At 40.4% G+C, this 16,680-nt stretch overlaps 1 protein-coding gene across 1 annotated transcript in view; it reads right to left on the bottom strand.

The window, feature by feature from the left end:
• Window positions 1–16,680, bottom strand: part of HECW1 (HECT, C2 and WW domain containing E3 ubiquitin protein ligase 1) — a 381,766-nt gene that overhangs the window by 26,609 nt on the left and 338,477 nt on the right. Inside the window, exon 23 of the mRNA XM_034759497.1 lies at window positions 15,694–15,846. Coding sequence (XP_034615388.1) covers window positions 15,694–15,846 — 153 coding nt within the window. The remainder of the gene's footprint in view (window positions 1–15,693; window positions 15,847–16,680) is intronic.

Raw genomic sequence — 16,680 nt, 5'->3', positions numbered from 1 at the left:
CAGGCTGAGGCCCTGATGCAAGGGCAAAGAGGATGCTGGGGCCATGAGGAAGTGACCAGACAATTTGCTGCAGTTGCCACTAAAGGAAGTGGCTGAACAGCAGACTGCAGGTCCTCCAAAGGGGGGAGCACAGTGTGTGTGGCACGGCTGGAGGGCTGTGTTGCTGAAGAGGACGCCACAGTCCTTGGAGAGATGTGGGTCCTAGAGCAGGAGTGACGGCAGCGAGGCACCACCTGAAGAGGGTGCACTAATATGCGGAGCTAATCTCCAAGACAGCCAGCAGGAGGCGCCACAGTGATGAACCCTGTCATACCACTCATCATAACAGATTATGGTCTCCCCCCACAGAAAGCAAACTTTTATTAAGAAACAGTTGTGTTTTTAGCCCCTATGGTTGCAGTGAAAACTTTCCAAACATGAACTGAGTGTCACTGATGCAAAACAAACACAGAGCTGTCTTCCTGAGTCTGCAGACAGACTGAAACAACAGCTTTAAGAGATGTTAACAGTCCCATTCATCTTAGTAAAGTGTGAACTTTTAGGCATAACAATGGCACTTTAACAGCCAGATTTCCAAATAATTCATGTGCACAGTTACTGAAATTCTGTGCACAGATCAGGCAAGTACATGTGCAAATGGCAAACAACAAAAATAGCAGTGGTCCTAAAAGTGCTCTGAATCCCTTTGTCCCACTGAGTTATGCTGAATGCAATATTAACTTCACTAACTAAATGTTTAGTTATTAAATAAAGGCCACATTCTTCCCTTGATCTTTGAATAAGCCTTCCACTGTTATCAGTAGAAGATCTGCTGAGACTCAGTATGATAGCCTGCTAGCATAGATGCAGCCAACAGAAGTTCTTCTGTCAGTGTAGTAACACTACCTCCCTGAACGACGTTAGCAAGAGATGCATTCTGCCGCTGACATAACTGCGTCTGCACTGGGGGTTTTGTCAGCATAGTTATGTCGATCAGGAGTGATTTTTTTCCCACACCTCTCACCATGTAGCTAAACCAATATAACTTTTAAGTGTAGACCAAGACTATTATTATGATTTGAGCCCCTGAGGCAGACTATATCCCAGTTTTCTACAAATTGTTCAGGATTCCCATATCTAGTTTAAACAGATGCAATAATGTGGCAGCGATACATAGCTCTTTCAGCCAACTAGATTATAAATAAAATGAAATGGCATTTGATAATAAATGGAAATGACACTGCTGCTGTGGTAAAACACACATGCCCTTATGAAAAAGTAATACTATTTTAGTGTATGTTAAATAGTTTGCTTTTTAATCTGGGAACTCCTCTGTACTGTGAAAATGCTGGTGGTCTTCGATGGACCAGAGGACAGAGACAAACATGAGTGTGTATATCATGGTGAAGTCCACTGGGCATTATGGTTAGAATGGCCTGGAAGACAGGAAACCTGAGTTTTAGTAATTGCTTTGCTGTGTGACCTTGGCCAAATCATTTCCCTTCTTTGTGCCAGTTTCCTACCTGTAAAATGGGGATCATAAAGTTTATCTACCTTTGTAAAGTACTCTTAAGACCCTCAAGTCATTTTACATTACCAGACAACAAATGGTAGTAAAAATATTTGTTCACCACTAACCGGGGTCCGACTTTAATCAGTGACTTTGATGTGAAAGACTGTAATTTTAATAACTATCCCCGCAAACTGGTAATGACGTTCATGCATGTCAGAACAATCTAGTTATAAAATTCTGAGTTACTTTGCGTATATGTCTTGTGTTATGGTGTATGATGATAATCTGCTGTATCTCTACTCTTTAATAGGTAACCTTCCACCCATTCCAGCTTTAGAACCTTGCTTTTGAAGGGAAAAATGTATGACTGATTTCACAATGGGAACTTTTTATTTTAAAAAAGAAGCTGCTTATCCGTCCAAAAGAAAAAAAAATAAAACTTAACTGTGAACACGCTAAGCATAAGGTGCTTTGAATTGATTGACATCCTAGTAAAATTTTACAGCACCGAAAAAAAAAAAACATATCAAAAGCAAGAAACTGTTCCTTCCACTCCAGGGAAAAGCACACAGATCCCTTTTGCAAATGAATGATACATATGCCTTGCTGTAATAAAAGCAGCAATGAATATCTGTTCAGTCAACTCTCCTGGGATAGAACAAGTGCTTAGTCTGTCAAATGGGGCACAGAATGACAGTGGTCCCAGTTAGCATTTACATCTCCACAGGAGCCGCCTGTGTGTCCCCTGCTGCCAAATAGGCACATATGGTATATAGCTAACTATTAACAGAAGTGTGATTATATGACCCTTACAGCTGTTTCCATACCAGCAACAAAAGGCAGCTGTTGGGAATGTTTAGAACCCGTTTCACTTCACTTGTGGTCCAGTGCAATGTTTCCAGCAAAAAGCAATTAAAGAGGGGAGCTGACACAATGAAAGCACAGTGGACGCCAGACAACTAAAGGTGGAAAAAATGCCTGAAGTGTTGACTTTAATCCTTCAGACTGAGAGTCAGGTCCATTTGTCCTAAATGATGCAACTGGTTTTTTACTTTCTCCATCATAATTTTTGAAAGTGAAAGTTCAAAATACAATAAGCATAAAGTACTATACTCCGTTTCCAGAAGGCTCACTCTATACCCTCTCAGGTGAGCATAGAGGAGGACAATATTTTGGTGGGAACTCTTTGGAATTGTGAAACTGAAGGTAAAATGTCAAGGGAAGCACAAACTAGTTTGAGACTCTGATTCTGCTAAGAAATTGTTGGACATGGTACTGGCTCCAGTCTGAAGGATTTAGGGTATGGTATAGTTAGGTGAGATATCCCCTTCAGAGAAAACAAGGCTTATTTACAGAATAAACAGTGTTGAGGTAAAGCCTGACTGGAGGGCAAAGTACTTTCCTTAAGCTGACATGTTTATTTTTCTGAGCAAGTGTAAATTGCTTATTAGAGGTAAGGATTTGTTTTAGCAAGAGAGGCAGGTTGGGTGAGTGGTGGGAGAGTGGCGTGGTTATGTGAGGACCCAATTCTACCCTGTTCTTTCAACACCCGTTCTCTCCCCTCCTGCAAGACAATGATTGAATCTGAATAACATACCTATAGCAGAGAAGGGAAATGGGAGAGGAAGGAGGGAGGGTAGTTAATGAACAGGAAATGGTGGGAGGAGGGAGAGAATTAATGAGTAGGAGAGCTGCTCTGGTTTGATTGTCTATTGACACCCTTCATCCACTCAAAAAGGACATTGTGTGCAACTGCCTTTTCGCTTCTAATAATGCTACTCTTTGACCAGTTTGCAGGAGTTTCCTACAAATTCCTACACCTTCTGAGAATTTCACAGTAGTGCTTAAATTAGAACTGACTGTAACATGTCTCATGCTGTATTCCAAATGATCTTATCCTTTTATACTGCTGCTGAAGAACCAGTTTTCATCTGTAAAGCAAATTTCTTATGTGTCAAACACTGTCTGACTGTTAATTTGCACAGATTAATTTTAGGCTTCATCTAAAAGAACTTGAATGAAGAGGGCTGCACTCAAGCCTTCTTGAGAGGCCTTCTGTAGTGCAGTTTAGACAACTGTACTGTGAGAGAAGGATACTCAGCCGACATAGCCAGCTACATAGGTATTATTTTCACAGCAGTAGGCCAAAGATATCTGGGGCAAATGGAATGCTGGAAATAAAGAGATTTGCAACTCCTGCGATTTTATCATCAGTCTTGCAATATTTAGTGTTTTACTTGAAGCCCCAGCTCCTGGAGACAAGTGGTTAGGTGAAAAATCTCAGCTTTCATTTGTTTTTTTAAAAGTTGCTAGCATCAGGAGAAAAGTGACCCAACTACACCCAACCAGCTCATTCAGCAGAAAGGAAATGAAAAAAACTGAAAAAAGTATTATATTTACAGAAATCTCATGATTTATAAACCAATCTTGTGATTTTTGAGGCCTGACTAATGGGTTTTTGAACCTTGCAAGTTGGCAATACTGTGCAGAGGGACCATAGAAGGAGGGCCTGAAGGGGAAAAAAGGACAGTTTCCTTCCCCACAAAATGCCAAGCTGCCCTTTGAGCAGTGGTTTGGAGGCCACCAGCCACTTTCTACTGGAAAAACTAATTTGAGACTGGACCAACATTCCTTATTTAAGTTTTAAATACTAGAAAATGAGATCAAAATGTCTATTCCATAAAAGTTCTTATACCAACCTTATCACCATAAATTCTAACCACCACCAAGTTGTGTATTAAGCAACATGACTGACACTTGTCACATGTTGTTCTTTTCTCTCTTATCTCCTTCCCAGGGGGAGAATCATATGTGCAGTGGAGTGTTTTGTTCAGTAATTATTTTTTAAATATGTACAGTCTGTTATGTGTTTATAGGGTAGCAAAGTGCTCCTGGGTAGGGCAACCAGGTTTCTGGGAAGTAGGAGTAGATACAAGGAGATCAAATATATCAAGGGGCTTAATTTTTTTTTGGAAAAGAGGGAAATTTGTTAGGAAAAAAATTAAGAAGTGTAGGGGAAAAGGCATTTGCCATCCTTTGACTTTGCAAGGATCTATTTTTAGAGTGGAAGGATGCATTACAAAAATAGCCCCACAATTATTTTTAAAGTTTTTTTTAAAAATAACATTTTTAAAATGCATTACAAAATTAGCCCCACAATTATTTTTAAAGGATGCATTACAAAAATAGCCCCACAATTATTTTTAAAGTTTTTTTTTTAAAGTAGAAGAAATATAAAATCAGTGAGCCATATACTCTCATTCCTAAGACACAGCAAGGTGTGGATTAGTCAGTGATTGTTGCATTTCACGTAGGGTGACCATGTTTCCCAAAGGGAAAATGGGATACCACGTGGGGCTAGCCCTCCCCTCCGACTGCGTGGGGCTAGCCCGAGCCAGTTGGCAAGAGAAAGCAGGACAAATGCTCACTTTTGCCAAAAAAATTCAGGACGGTCAGGACAGGGCTTAAAAAAGGGACTGTCCTGGCCAAAACAGGACATATGGTCACGTTAATTATATGGGTGTTTTACAGTGGACTAGATGCACACACCAATAGGCTCTAATGCACATGCTGTTGTGGGTTATTGCAGTAATTATATCTTGTGGTCATATTTTTGAATACAATAGTAAGTGGGCAGCAAATCAAATTAATTAGTAAATGTGATCATCTTTATAAAACCCTGGCAGTTGATCAAACTCACAACCTCTGAGCCTGCATTATATTTTAGTCTGGCACACATATTTAACTTCAATTTGTGGTGACAGAACTACTGTACAATCATCTGAAATCTCTGTTGCCAGGAAGGTTATACATACATAGCATGGTTAAATTTTTTTTTATAATCATTTGTTAAATTCCTTGTTTCTTCTAATTTTGCAGTTTAGCAGTAAAACCACCCTCCCTCCCCAGCATGGTATCCCTGGGGGTGTCATGGTACACTAAAACCATCCACATATTTGCTATTGTGCTGTGTGCCCCAGTGCTTGAGGCAAACACTGTTGGCACTCCAAACACTATGGCCTTTTGGCTCTAGACCTTGGTGGGTTCTAAACATTCATGCACACATCTCATACTAAAGAGGAGTAGCCTTTACACTGGCCAGAAGAAAAAGAAAAGGGTGCAAATACCATAGGTACAAAGTATTGGTTGTGGAAAGACAGTAAAAATTCATTCCTAAATAAGCCCTATGGGGGAATTCTAACAAGGGGAATACCAAGGTTATCACTCAGTCCTCCTTCAGGTCCACCCCTCTTTTTGGGAGTGAGGTCTTACAGTCTTAGTTTGATAGGTGTAGGCTTGGCTCTCTCTCTGATATTTGGGGTATCACCTGGTGATCACACTGACTGAGGGCTCCTCCCCATAGTCTCTCTGGCACCTAGGCACATTGGAGTACCACCTGTTCCACTTAATAATTTTTCTGGGTCCCTATACCTCCCTCTTAGATGTGCTATGAACCATTTTTTGTCTTCCTGATTATCCAAAGGTGAAGCTAATGAGGGGGCATACGGTAATAAGCCTCACACCAATAGGTTTGTGTGATCCAATTTCTTATAACCATTGATTTATTTTACATACTTCACAGTATAGCCCAGAACTGTAAGGCACATCATTTTATGTTTTCTCACAAACTCAAAACTCATTCCAGGTTTACTAAGATTTACTAAGCTTTTGAGGGAGCCTGTGTACTCCTACACTGATTAACTGCTTCATGTCAAAACCATGGATAAGTCAGTCAGCTAAATTTCACTTTTAGTTCTTGGGTTAATTCAAACCTAAAACTTAGAAACTCAAGAGGTGCGGAAACAGAAGGAATGGTTCACCCAAGTTCCTAGAACCTGAAACTGCTGAACATGGCACAGGAATTTATCCCTGCAAGTTCTGCCCAATTATACTGGAGTCTATGCACATAAATACTAGCTCTATCAGGATGATGTATACCATAAAGACACAATGTGTTTTGTTCAAGCTCTAAAGATGACAGAGAGTATTTCATGAGTCCCGCTTTGATAATATTCTCTCTTCCTATTATCCTGGGAAAAATCTATGAAACTTAGTTGTAATTTATACACAAAGTTGTAACATTCCTTTAAAACAGTGGTTCTCAAAGCCGGTCTGCCGCTTGTTCAGGGAAAGCCCGTGGTGGGCTGGGCCGGTTTGTTTACCTGCTGCGTCTGCAGGTTCGGCCGATCGCGGCTCCCACTGGCTGCGGTTCGCAGCTCCAGGCCAATGGGGCTGCGGGAAGCGAACTGCGGAGTGGCAGGTAAACAAACTGGAGTGGCGAACTGGAGCAGCATAAGTACTGAGCAACCTCAGCTCTCACAGGTCACATTTCTAGAAATCAGACCCACAACTTTCAGTTTTTTACCAAAGCAGACTGAAACCATACTCATAGCATTAAAGGCTAGTGGAATACTGGTACACCCTCAGTGTTTGATTTACTTTACTTTTCTAGTGTTTATCTGCCAATTCAATGCACTATTTTCTGTTTTTTCTTTACATACCACTTTACATACCAGCAATCCAATACTGGATTACCCACTACATTTTCAACAGATCACATGAACACTGAGTTAGTGTCCAAACTTATGCTGTTCCTGGAGCTTAGCTTATGCAAAAACAATGAAATAATGCAAACCTCTACCTATGCTTCCTCCTTCAGCTTAGTTATCCCTACTGTGTCCCTCCAGAACTGCCTCTGTCCTAGCACCTTGGTACCGTCTCTCAAAAGATCGGATCCCTTATATCCTGGATGAGTTAATAAGCTGAATCTGCCACAATGAGTCAGCAGAGTTTTAGGGGCTTTATGGAGGATTCTAATGCCTGCAGTAAGATAGGCTGCAAGAAGAGTCCTGTCAAAGGAAGCAAAATCACATCTCCATAAGGAAAGCTATTTCAAATTCAGTCTTTTAAAGAAAAAGAGCAGTTTAATGAAGGAGGGGGCATGGCAAGATACTTTAATGATGACAGTGCAGTCCCCAATGTGGAAGTTGTTGTTTGGGGTGATGGCATAGTAGGATGCCTCGGTGGATGCACTAGTCCAGTACATTTCCCAGGAAGCCACTGACAGAGCCCCTATAAAACCTTCACCACAAATTACAGATACCCTCCCATGGTGGAACCCTGAGACAGAAGGCAGCCACCTACTATCTGACTAGAGCTGGGCAACACTTTTCTGGTGAATAGTAAATCCACTGAAAAGTGCATTTTTGGGGTTCAGAAACTATTCACAAATTGAGATAAAATTTGGTGAATAGTTTCAGCTTAAAATTTGTTTTGGAAGTGTCAAAATTAAATGAGCCCTTTTGACATTTTTTGAATAGACATTCCATTTTGAAAATGTCAATTTGAATCAATATTCTACATGTCTTGTTTGACCTGAACACATTTTTTTTTCAGTTCAGCCACCAAAAAAAATCAACTATTTGCTCAGCTCTATGCCCGACGTTCCTCAGAAATCAGACCCTTTTTTGGACTCAATTGCACTGGGTGAAAATTGTACTCCTCTGGGCTAGCAGCAGGGAATCAAGGACATCTAGTACAATTCCTGCTGATAACCACAGGAAAGATGCAGATCGAGTAGCAACTGACTCTCTGAATAACTAAAAGTTTCAGAGCTAATTTAATATATTTGACATTTTTACTTTCTTGCTTCCTATAACAGAGTATGCAGTTGCCTGAATCAACCAGCGTTTATGATATACACCATTTTGGACTGACTCATTATGACATATGTGTTTTTTTGTGTATCTCCTCTCCTTCCCCCCCATTTTCGAAGCCAACAAAGGAGCATTTTTGTTCAGAGCATTCTCAACATAAACTTCTGAGAACATTGGGGGGTTGGAAATCTGCAAACTGTTGAAATTTTATAACCAAAATGATTTATGTTTGTTTTTTGTTGCTTCAGCATGTGTTGAAACAGACCAGTCAAAGTCACTCAGAAAAATCTTTAGATTCAGTCATCTACTAGGCAAGAAGACTGTAAAAACACAAGCCAATGACTGCACATTTTCCTTCGATTGCTAATGAGTCACTGACATATATATCTAACACTGAAGCCACAATAACTGACACAACCAATGACATGTTTGTTCTGGACGGCGTGGGGTGTCAAGGAGTGACAGTAAGGCCCCCTGTTTAACAGAAGCAGGTAAAAACTATTACACTTTTATTTAGGAGTATTTTACTATACAAGGACCATAATCTGCTTTCTCTTGTCCCACTGTAAGTTCAGAATAACTTCACTGATGTAAACGTATAAAACTTAAGTTTGATGACAAGTATGCATTTGTCCAGAAGATATCCTGTTTTATGAAAGTATGGATGGATAGTTTTTCCAATGCTAAAAACATAGCCAAAATAAAATCCACGTCAACACAGAATCATGCATACTCAAAGTATTATGGACTTCAGAATTCTAAGTGACAAGACTCAGATACACTATTAGTGATACAGCATAACTTTGTGACAGTATTTTTTGCCTGATTCTGCAAATCTCTGACCATCCTCAATTTCCACTGACATCACTGGTTACTATTATGAACCTTAAACATTACGACTCCAGTATTTCATTATGTATTTTTCTTGATACATTTGACAGTACCAATTTCTGGTTTGGCCTCTCTGGCCTCTTCTGCATTAAATACAAGCACATGAGTCTGTTTCAGTCTAAATAAATGGAACTACTGTATGTTGGAAATTTATTTCCCCACTTTTCTTTTATTAAGCTCAGTCTTTTATTCACAAAAGGTGAAATTTACACCCCACACAAAGCCCAAATAAAATGTGCAGAACAATAAGAGGGTCAAAAGAATGGACTATACCCCCACAACTTACGGTTAGCTCCACTATTCCAGATCCTGGGCTGGAATGGGAGAGGGGGGTGTAGAACCGTTATTCTGCATCCATTGGTTTTGGCCAGTGGATGTAAGCACAGATGCAGTGCCCATCTCAATGCTTCCTTCTATTCCAGTATACAGGGAGCCAGCATGGAACCCTCCATCTTGCTGCTCTGCCAACTGCAATACACTATAGGGGATTTGATGGCCTTTTTCATCAATGGGTGAATTTCACCTACAATGCTGCAAAAGGTTGTCTTGACCTTAAGTCAAAAAACCATCATCATCTTTTGGTGAAATTATCCCTCCCTCTGCCCATCATATATGTAAAATTAGACAATGTAGTTTGGGAGCCAGCGGTTAGGACAGCCACATCTCATGTTTCAGTGTCTAGCAATATCACCAATTCATGTCCTCCAAACAATTTAGAAAATTCTTCTTGTAAAAGAGGGAATCAAAACCAATGTAAATATGAAGCAGAAACTTCAAAAAATCTTTGAGGCTGTCAGAAAGGCTCAGTAAGAAGAACATTTTTTCCCTTCTTTGCTTTATAATTCGCCTTTAATCCTTCTGTGTATATCAGTTCCTCCTGACCCTTAATATATAATTAACAAGCTGTTCCAGCAGTACTACGTGTAATTCAGTCATGCCTCAATCTTAAAAGGAAAATCAAAGTTTATTTAAATACATTAGGACACAGGAGAGATTATAATACGGAAGCAACAAGGCACTTCAGTAACACAGACTTCTCAGATAGTGGAACTGTCCTATAAGATGACTGTCACTGCATATTTATTTTAATAGTATATGACTCTTGTCTAGTAGATTTACAATAATGCTTTAAAACTTATCATTAATTAATGATTAAAATGTATACAGTAATGTAACCTAAAATACTATGGTTTTCTATAGTGTCTTTCATCTGAGAATTTCAAAGCACTTTAAAACATTAATGAACTTGAAATCCATTTGATATATGCTAGATATTGATATCCCTATTTTGTAGCTGGAAACTGAGGCAGAGTGAGGTTACAGTCTAAATTTTCAAAAGTGATGAGTGGTTTCGGGTGTCTTACTTGAGATATTTTAAAGGGGCCCGATTTTCTGAGGTTGGGGACTCAGCACTTTTTGAAAATCAGGCCTCTGCAAGCTGTCTCCAACTGGTCACCCAAAATCATTCATCACTTTGGAAAACATAGACCCACAAGACTTGCCCAAGTTAGTCAGTGGCAAGACCAGAATAGAATCCATCTGACTCCCTGCCATAAACCCTCTTAGACCCTTTTTTTATAGGCTTTGTATCTTAAGACAATTTGTCACATGCTTGTCAAACATTGTAATAAAAACTTTTTGGATTTATAAAATTGTGTCCTCTGGCTGGTAGGATACTAGTGGCAATGAATTTGCGGGTCTCAGCCTAATAGTTTGTTAGTCCATGTAACAAAACTCCAAACAAACAGAAACAACACAGCTTGGCAATATCTGATCAGGAGAAATCCAGGGCTGGAATAGTAGGGTTGTGGCAAGTTAAGGGGAATGTGAACTGGTTGTGTGGAGAAACTTGCTCAGAGCCTGACTCTCAGTGCTCATACAAATGGATACATCCATGGACAAATTCGAAAAAGAAAAGCAAGGGACACTGAACCAGATTTTCAGCTGGTGTAAATTGGCCTATTTTCATTGAAGCCAATGCAGCTAGGTGAATTTACAGCTGCTCAAGGCTTAGCCCTCTGTGTTTAAAACCATAACCACTTCTATGTGGTCCATCTTAAATCTCTGCACAAACAGAGGTTGTTTACAGCACTCAGGTTCTCCAAAATGCTTCCTCTACATAAGTGTCTTCAGCCTTGTAGAAGGTGAACACCCACCAACACCTAGTGGTCAGGTGGGGATTGGCTGGTCATCTGACCACTGAAAACACAATACTGCCCTCCAGTGCTCCCACTCCAAGGGTTTTCAGTCCCCCCCTTTAACACAGCCAGGACTTTGAGGTCTGGGCCCTGGAACAGTGGAGGTCTTTTCCAGTTGGGATCTCACCCATGGTGAAGGCTCCTGTTGTTATAAGGTCCTCTTGGAGTGGGTAGGCGAGCCAGGGCTCATACTCTCCATCGGGCTCTGGTCCAGGGCCCAATGGTGGGGCAGCTACACTCTGTACATTGGGGTGCTAAGCAGCTGCCTCCCCCCCAGACCACTTCCTATCCCAGTCTCCTTTAGCTTCTCAGAGTAAATCACAGAATCTTCAGTCAAGTCTCTGACCTGCACACTCAGTCACCTGCCTAGCCTTGAGGTTTGCTCAGGTCTGCATTGTCATGTCTCAGGCAATGAGCACCTGGCAATACTTTCCATCTGCTCCCTTCCACTGCCTGCCTCCCCTGGAGCTATGCCCAAAGCTGTTCCTTAACCCGCTGCTCTCAAGTCTGGGGTTTGCATACCCCATCACAAGCCTTTATTTAACAAAAAAAGCAAGGAACTGTCTGAGAGATCAACTCAGTCTTAGGGTATTTCTAGCACATTCTAAATATTTATAAAATAGCCATGGCATTGCAGTACCAGTATCCAGGTACACAAGTGATCTAGTAATTGTGAAGTCCATAAATGCCTAATCGTGTCAATAAAAATGCTGTCATTAACCCTTTCTGAAAACAAAGATGTTTTAAATTAACATAATCCTCTGGGTCTCCTGATGACATTTTATGTCTGATTTTTGTCTGTCCATATAAATTTTATGGTTCTCTGGGAAGAGATGGGGTAATCTTTTGTTCCTTTAATTGCTGTCTCTGATTTATATTTACAAACCGCCAGTGAACCAAAATCCTAAAGCATACGGATTATGGAGATGGGTGGGATAAAAGATCAACTAAGATCTTGGCTACATTTGTGGCAGAGTGTAATGTATGTGTAGCTACATGCCATATTGAAAAGCAGACTGTGTCCACACTGTCATGTGTAGCTACACATGGCAGGGATAGGCTTTGGCAGGGAGCAGACAGCAGGGAAAGTCACTGCAGTGGGGAGCTGCCTGAGTCTTTCCCTCAGACAGGTAGCTATACAGGCTGACTAGATAAGATATAATGACTTATTATTGCATGGATTAAGAAGAATCAATATGGTTATGGATCCAAGGTATAATCTACTACATACAGCCAACATTTTCTCATTACACTTCTTCTCTCTAGAGAGAGATTTAATTAGATTCCTTTCAGATATTTTTTCTTTCCATTGCTGTAATTTCTAAACATGAGTATGTGTGATATCTCTTAGTTTTGTGCATACAACATTTACACGAGACCTGGAAAAAAGTCTTATTAAGTGGAAGCTTGTAGGAAAAATGTTAAATCTCAGTTTCTCCATAAATGAGAAATATTTTCCAGTCTATGTCTCTATTTTCACTTGGCATACACATGACTACTCTGTTCTTTGATGTGCTCACTCTGGATTTGGAATGTTGTTTGCACAAGGAACAAGGCATGAAATAAGTCATTACTGGGGGGAGAACTAAAACTTTTTGGCTGGAAGAGAAAATGTGGATTTCTCAATTCCCCCAGCCTGGACAACAGTTAATATTTTCTAATGTATGTTTTATCCCAAACTCATCAGCATTCATTTAAGCATACTGCAAGAGAAAATTCCAACAGCTGTTGCTAAAGATGCCTTTTGCACTATGTACCTCTTGATAGGACTTGCAATATTTCCAAAAAGAAAAAGGGACCCAAGGACAGATTTCATGTGGATGATAAGCTGTTTGCACACCTGAAAGTCTGCCATAAATAAGTTACAAGGCTCAAGGAAACCCCAAACCTGAAACAATCTGTGATTGTGTAATTTTTGTGACTGACCTCAAACTTTAAAGTTTAAAACGACTCTAATATTAATACTTTACACTTATCCAGTGACTTAAATCTGAGGCTCTCAAACCACTTTACATATATCAGTAAATTAGGTATTTCACAACAAATCTGGGAGCGAGAGGACTATTATTGTCCCCAGTGCTAAGATACTATGGTAAGGGGGGGCCCATAACAAACCCTAAGATAAAACTCTTATTATTAAAATGTATCTACCATTGATTTCAATGGGAACCAAATTAGGACAATGCTGAGAGCTTTAAAAAAGGTCCTACTCCTCACACACAAACAACCACAGGCAGGTTTATAACCTATCCTCAGATATATTAGTCTATATACCCTTAATGGATTAATTCCATTCTTTGGACTTTAAAATGCTGGGTCCAAATTTTGCCTCCGATGGATGCATAGAACTACCAGTATAGTCAACTGGAGTTGCATGTGTATATCTGAGGTAAAATATTGTCTTTAGATTAATAGCAATCTATTAATCAGTATGCATAGCAAGAGAAAATGTATCTGGATACTAAAAGCCAGCTGTGAAACTGATCAGGCTGATTATGAGATTTTGGCCTCAGCTAATTATATCCACAAGGGTTCAAGAGCTGTTACTGAACAGCCACCATATTGTTTATTTTCCCCTTGGCTCTTGCAAACCTCCCATATTTTGGTTTACAACTCCTTTTTCTACTCACAAGGCCCTCCCTTTGCATGATTGACTCATCCTTCTGGCCAATGATGGCTGAACATGTATGTCTCTGTATTATATATTTTCTATACACAAAGAGCAACCAAGTACTTTCAGTCTACATTAACTCCATTTTATATTATGAGGACAACAAAACGAGAGAGAAGAAAAGTAGGAGAGAGCACAGTGTGTGTCTCCTTTCCAACTGGCTGTATTGTATCACACTTGAGGACAAAATGACTGCTAAACTCTTCTCACAGGAAGAATTCTTAGAAATTGGAAAGGTGCAGTACATAGAAAACAAAATACATCCATTTCATAGCTACAGCCCCTGAACTCTGGAGCTCATCAACCATGCTTAAAAAGCAGATGGAAGGCTTTGCGTTTCTGCCATCAGAAACTAGGCTAGCCATAGGAAGCATTGCAATATCTGAATTGAGCACTCATTGAGAATGATGGTGGGGAGGCATTCTGATATATGTATTACAGATCACAAGTCATCGATCCCATGGTACTCAACTTCATGAGAGTGGTGATGTACCAAACATTTATTTCAGACACCGCTGCTGCATCCCAGGCATCTATATATATATTACCCATCCACTGCAACCACATACCAGATCCCAAATGGAACAATTTACTGGTATGAGACTTCCTACTGCCTGCCCTAAGCTAATGGGATGGAAGAAGTGTTTACAAGAACAGAAGGACATATGGAACTCACAACTTGAATGAGGTATGTATTATACTCTACTAAAAAAAACAAAAAACCCTTCTGATGTGAGTTACTGAGATTCCCCCAATAAAGAAAAACATCAATAGGAATAATTGATATGTCAATGTTTTGCTAACATGATGAAATCCCAACAAGTGCTTCTGTTCATAGGGAACAAATAAAGCTCGGAATCGGCTGCCCACAGTTCAGTGCACCACATCTGAAATTATCAAAAGGAAAACAACTCCCAAAAGACAGAGAGATGCAGAGGCAGACAGTAAACTGAGAAGATCAGAATCCTTTCCGTAGACACACAATAAAAACAAATGTGAAGCAGCAAACTGATTCTCAACATATACACTGTAGGTGAGGAAAGCCCATTCTTACTGGTCCCATCACACAAAAACTGAGCTATTTCAGAGGCTACAGCATTATTTAGGGCTAAAGTGTGCTGTTCAGGCACACCCTGCAGTAGTGGGCAGTGTGGGATATTCCATCCCAGCAGGAGCACCTGGAGGCATGCCACAGGCAGGCACAGTGCTGCCTGGAGTGCAGAGACAGCACAAATATTACTCTTTGATGGGGAACAATATGGGGCTTCAATGTCTGGACACAAAGCCAGGTGGCTAGTTGGCATTGGGGGGGCAGAGCCACAGTCATGCCACTCCCAGCCCCCTCTGGGCTTGCTGAGTTCTTGCATTCAAGTGACTTGGAGAACAGCAATTGTACCTGGCCTCTGCACAGGAGTGCAAGGAGAGCAGGATAAAAGAAAGCTCCTTGAATCTTCTTACTCTACTAAATCTTGCGTACTCACACATGGGCACAAACAATGCCTTAGCGTCAGAGCATGCAGTGATAAGTGATAAGTGCATTTCAGTAAAAGGCCTGTTAACTCCTCCTCTTTCAGACCCTATTGTTTTATCTGCACACAGACATTCCCTCTTTCTTGCTTTCTTCTCCTGCCCCATTTCTAAAGAATCTCACTCCCCCACAAAATGGTAGGAATGGGATTTAGATGCAACCTGATGTACTGACAGCATTTGAAACACATGTGCCCTTCATCATGGGATCCAACTGGACTGTTTCATTCTGCTTAACATTTATACGGCAGACCTTACCATTCAAGGTGGTTTTCCACAAACGCAGACATGGGGCTGATCTGTACAGTGTAAGTGTCATTGGCTGAATACTCAAACAGGCCATAGTAAGGATTGAAGAGCTCCTGAGACAGAAGGAAGAAGAACTCTCGGGAGGGACCACTGTAGTCCAAGCTGGAAAGGAAATTCAGATAAAATGAGTCTCATTCCTAGCTGTGTGCATTTCATGCTTTGCATCTGCACTGGCTAATGTCTTACTTGCAGACAATAATTTCTAACATGTTTGCTGATGCTAATTCTCCTCTCCAAGGACTACTTTTTAATTTTAGGAAGAGACCTCAGCAAGTCATGATGCATAAGATGCATTATTCCCCAAGTAGCATTCCTGGAAGGTATCATGACACAGACATCCCTGAATATAGCTTTCTCCTATATCCCCTTTGTTCCATGCGGTAATAATTAGCTACCGCACAACATCCTTTCTCTCAGCTGGGCAGCAAGTGAGACAAGACTTCTCACATTTCCTTGCTCTGCAGGGCGCTATCTGCTTAATTCTGAACACCTAGATTCATGGTCTGGGTAGCTCACACAGAGGAGTAAAAGAGGGTTACTTACTTCCTGCATGAGTATGCAATCTGAAGCACATTCCAGTCCCAAGATATCAAACCTTGGGTACTTTCTTACAATGCATGGTTGTGGTCCCTCAAGTCAAGGATGAACATGACTGGGTCCTTACACAACTCTCTCTCCTGTAAACTGGTATGGTGATTTTTCACTTGGTAAACATGTGCTTTTTTAGTTTTCTGGTGGTTTCAAGTTTATTTGTATCTTGGGGAGAGGCATTTACATTTAAACTAAGCCTTGCTGTCTGGGTTTATGACTTCTCTCTTTAAAGGGTCACTCTCCATTTCTTTCTTTCTTTCTTTCTTTCTTTCTTTCTTTCTTTCTTTCTTTCTTTCTTTCTTTCTTTCTTTCTAACTCTCCTTTTAAATCAGACCTTTTTCAATT

This window comes from Trachemys scripta, chromosome 2 (assembly GCF_013100865.1).
Source record: "Trachemys scripta elegans isolate TJP31775 chromosome 2, CAS_Tse_1.0, whole genome shotgun sequence".
In the NCBI taxonomy this organism is placed as follows: Eukaryota; Metazoa; Chordata; order Testudines; family Emydidae; genus Trachemys; species Trachemys scripta.
Note: the sequence above shows the minus strand (reverse complement) of the source record. Positions and strands in the feature narration are given on the sequence as shown.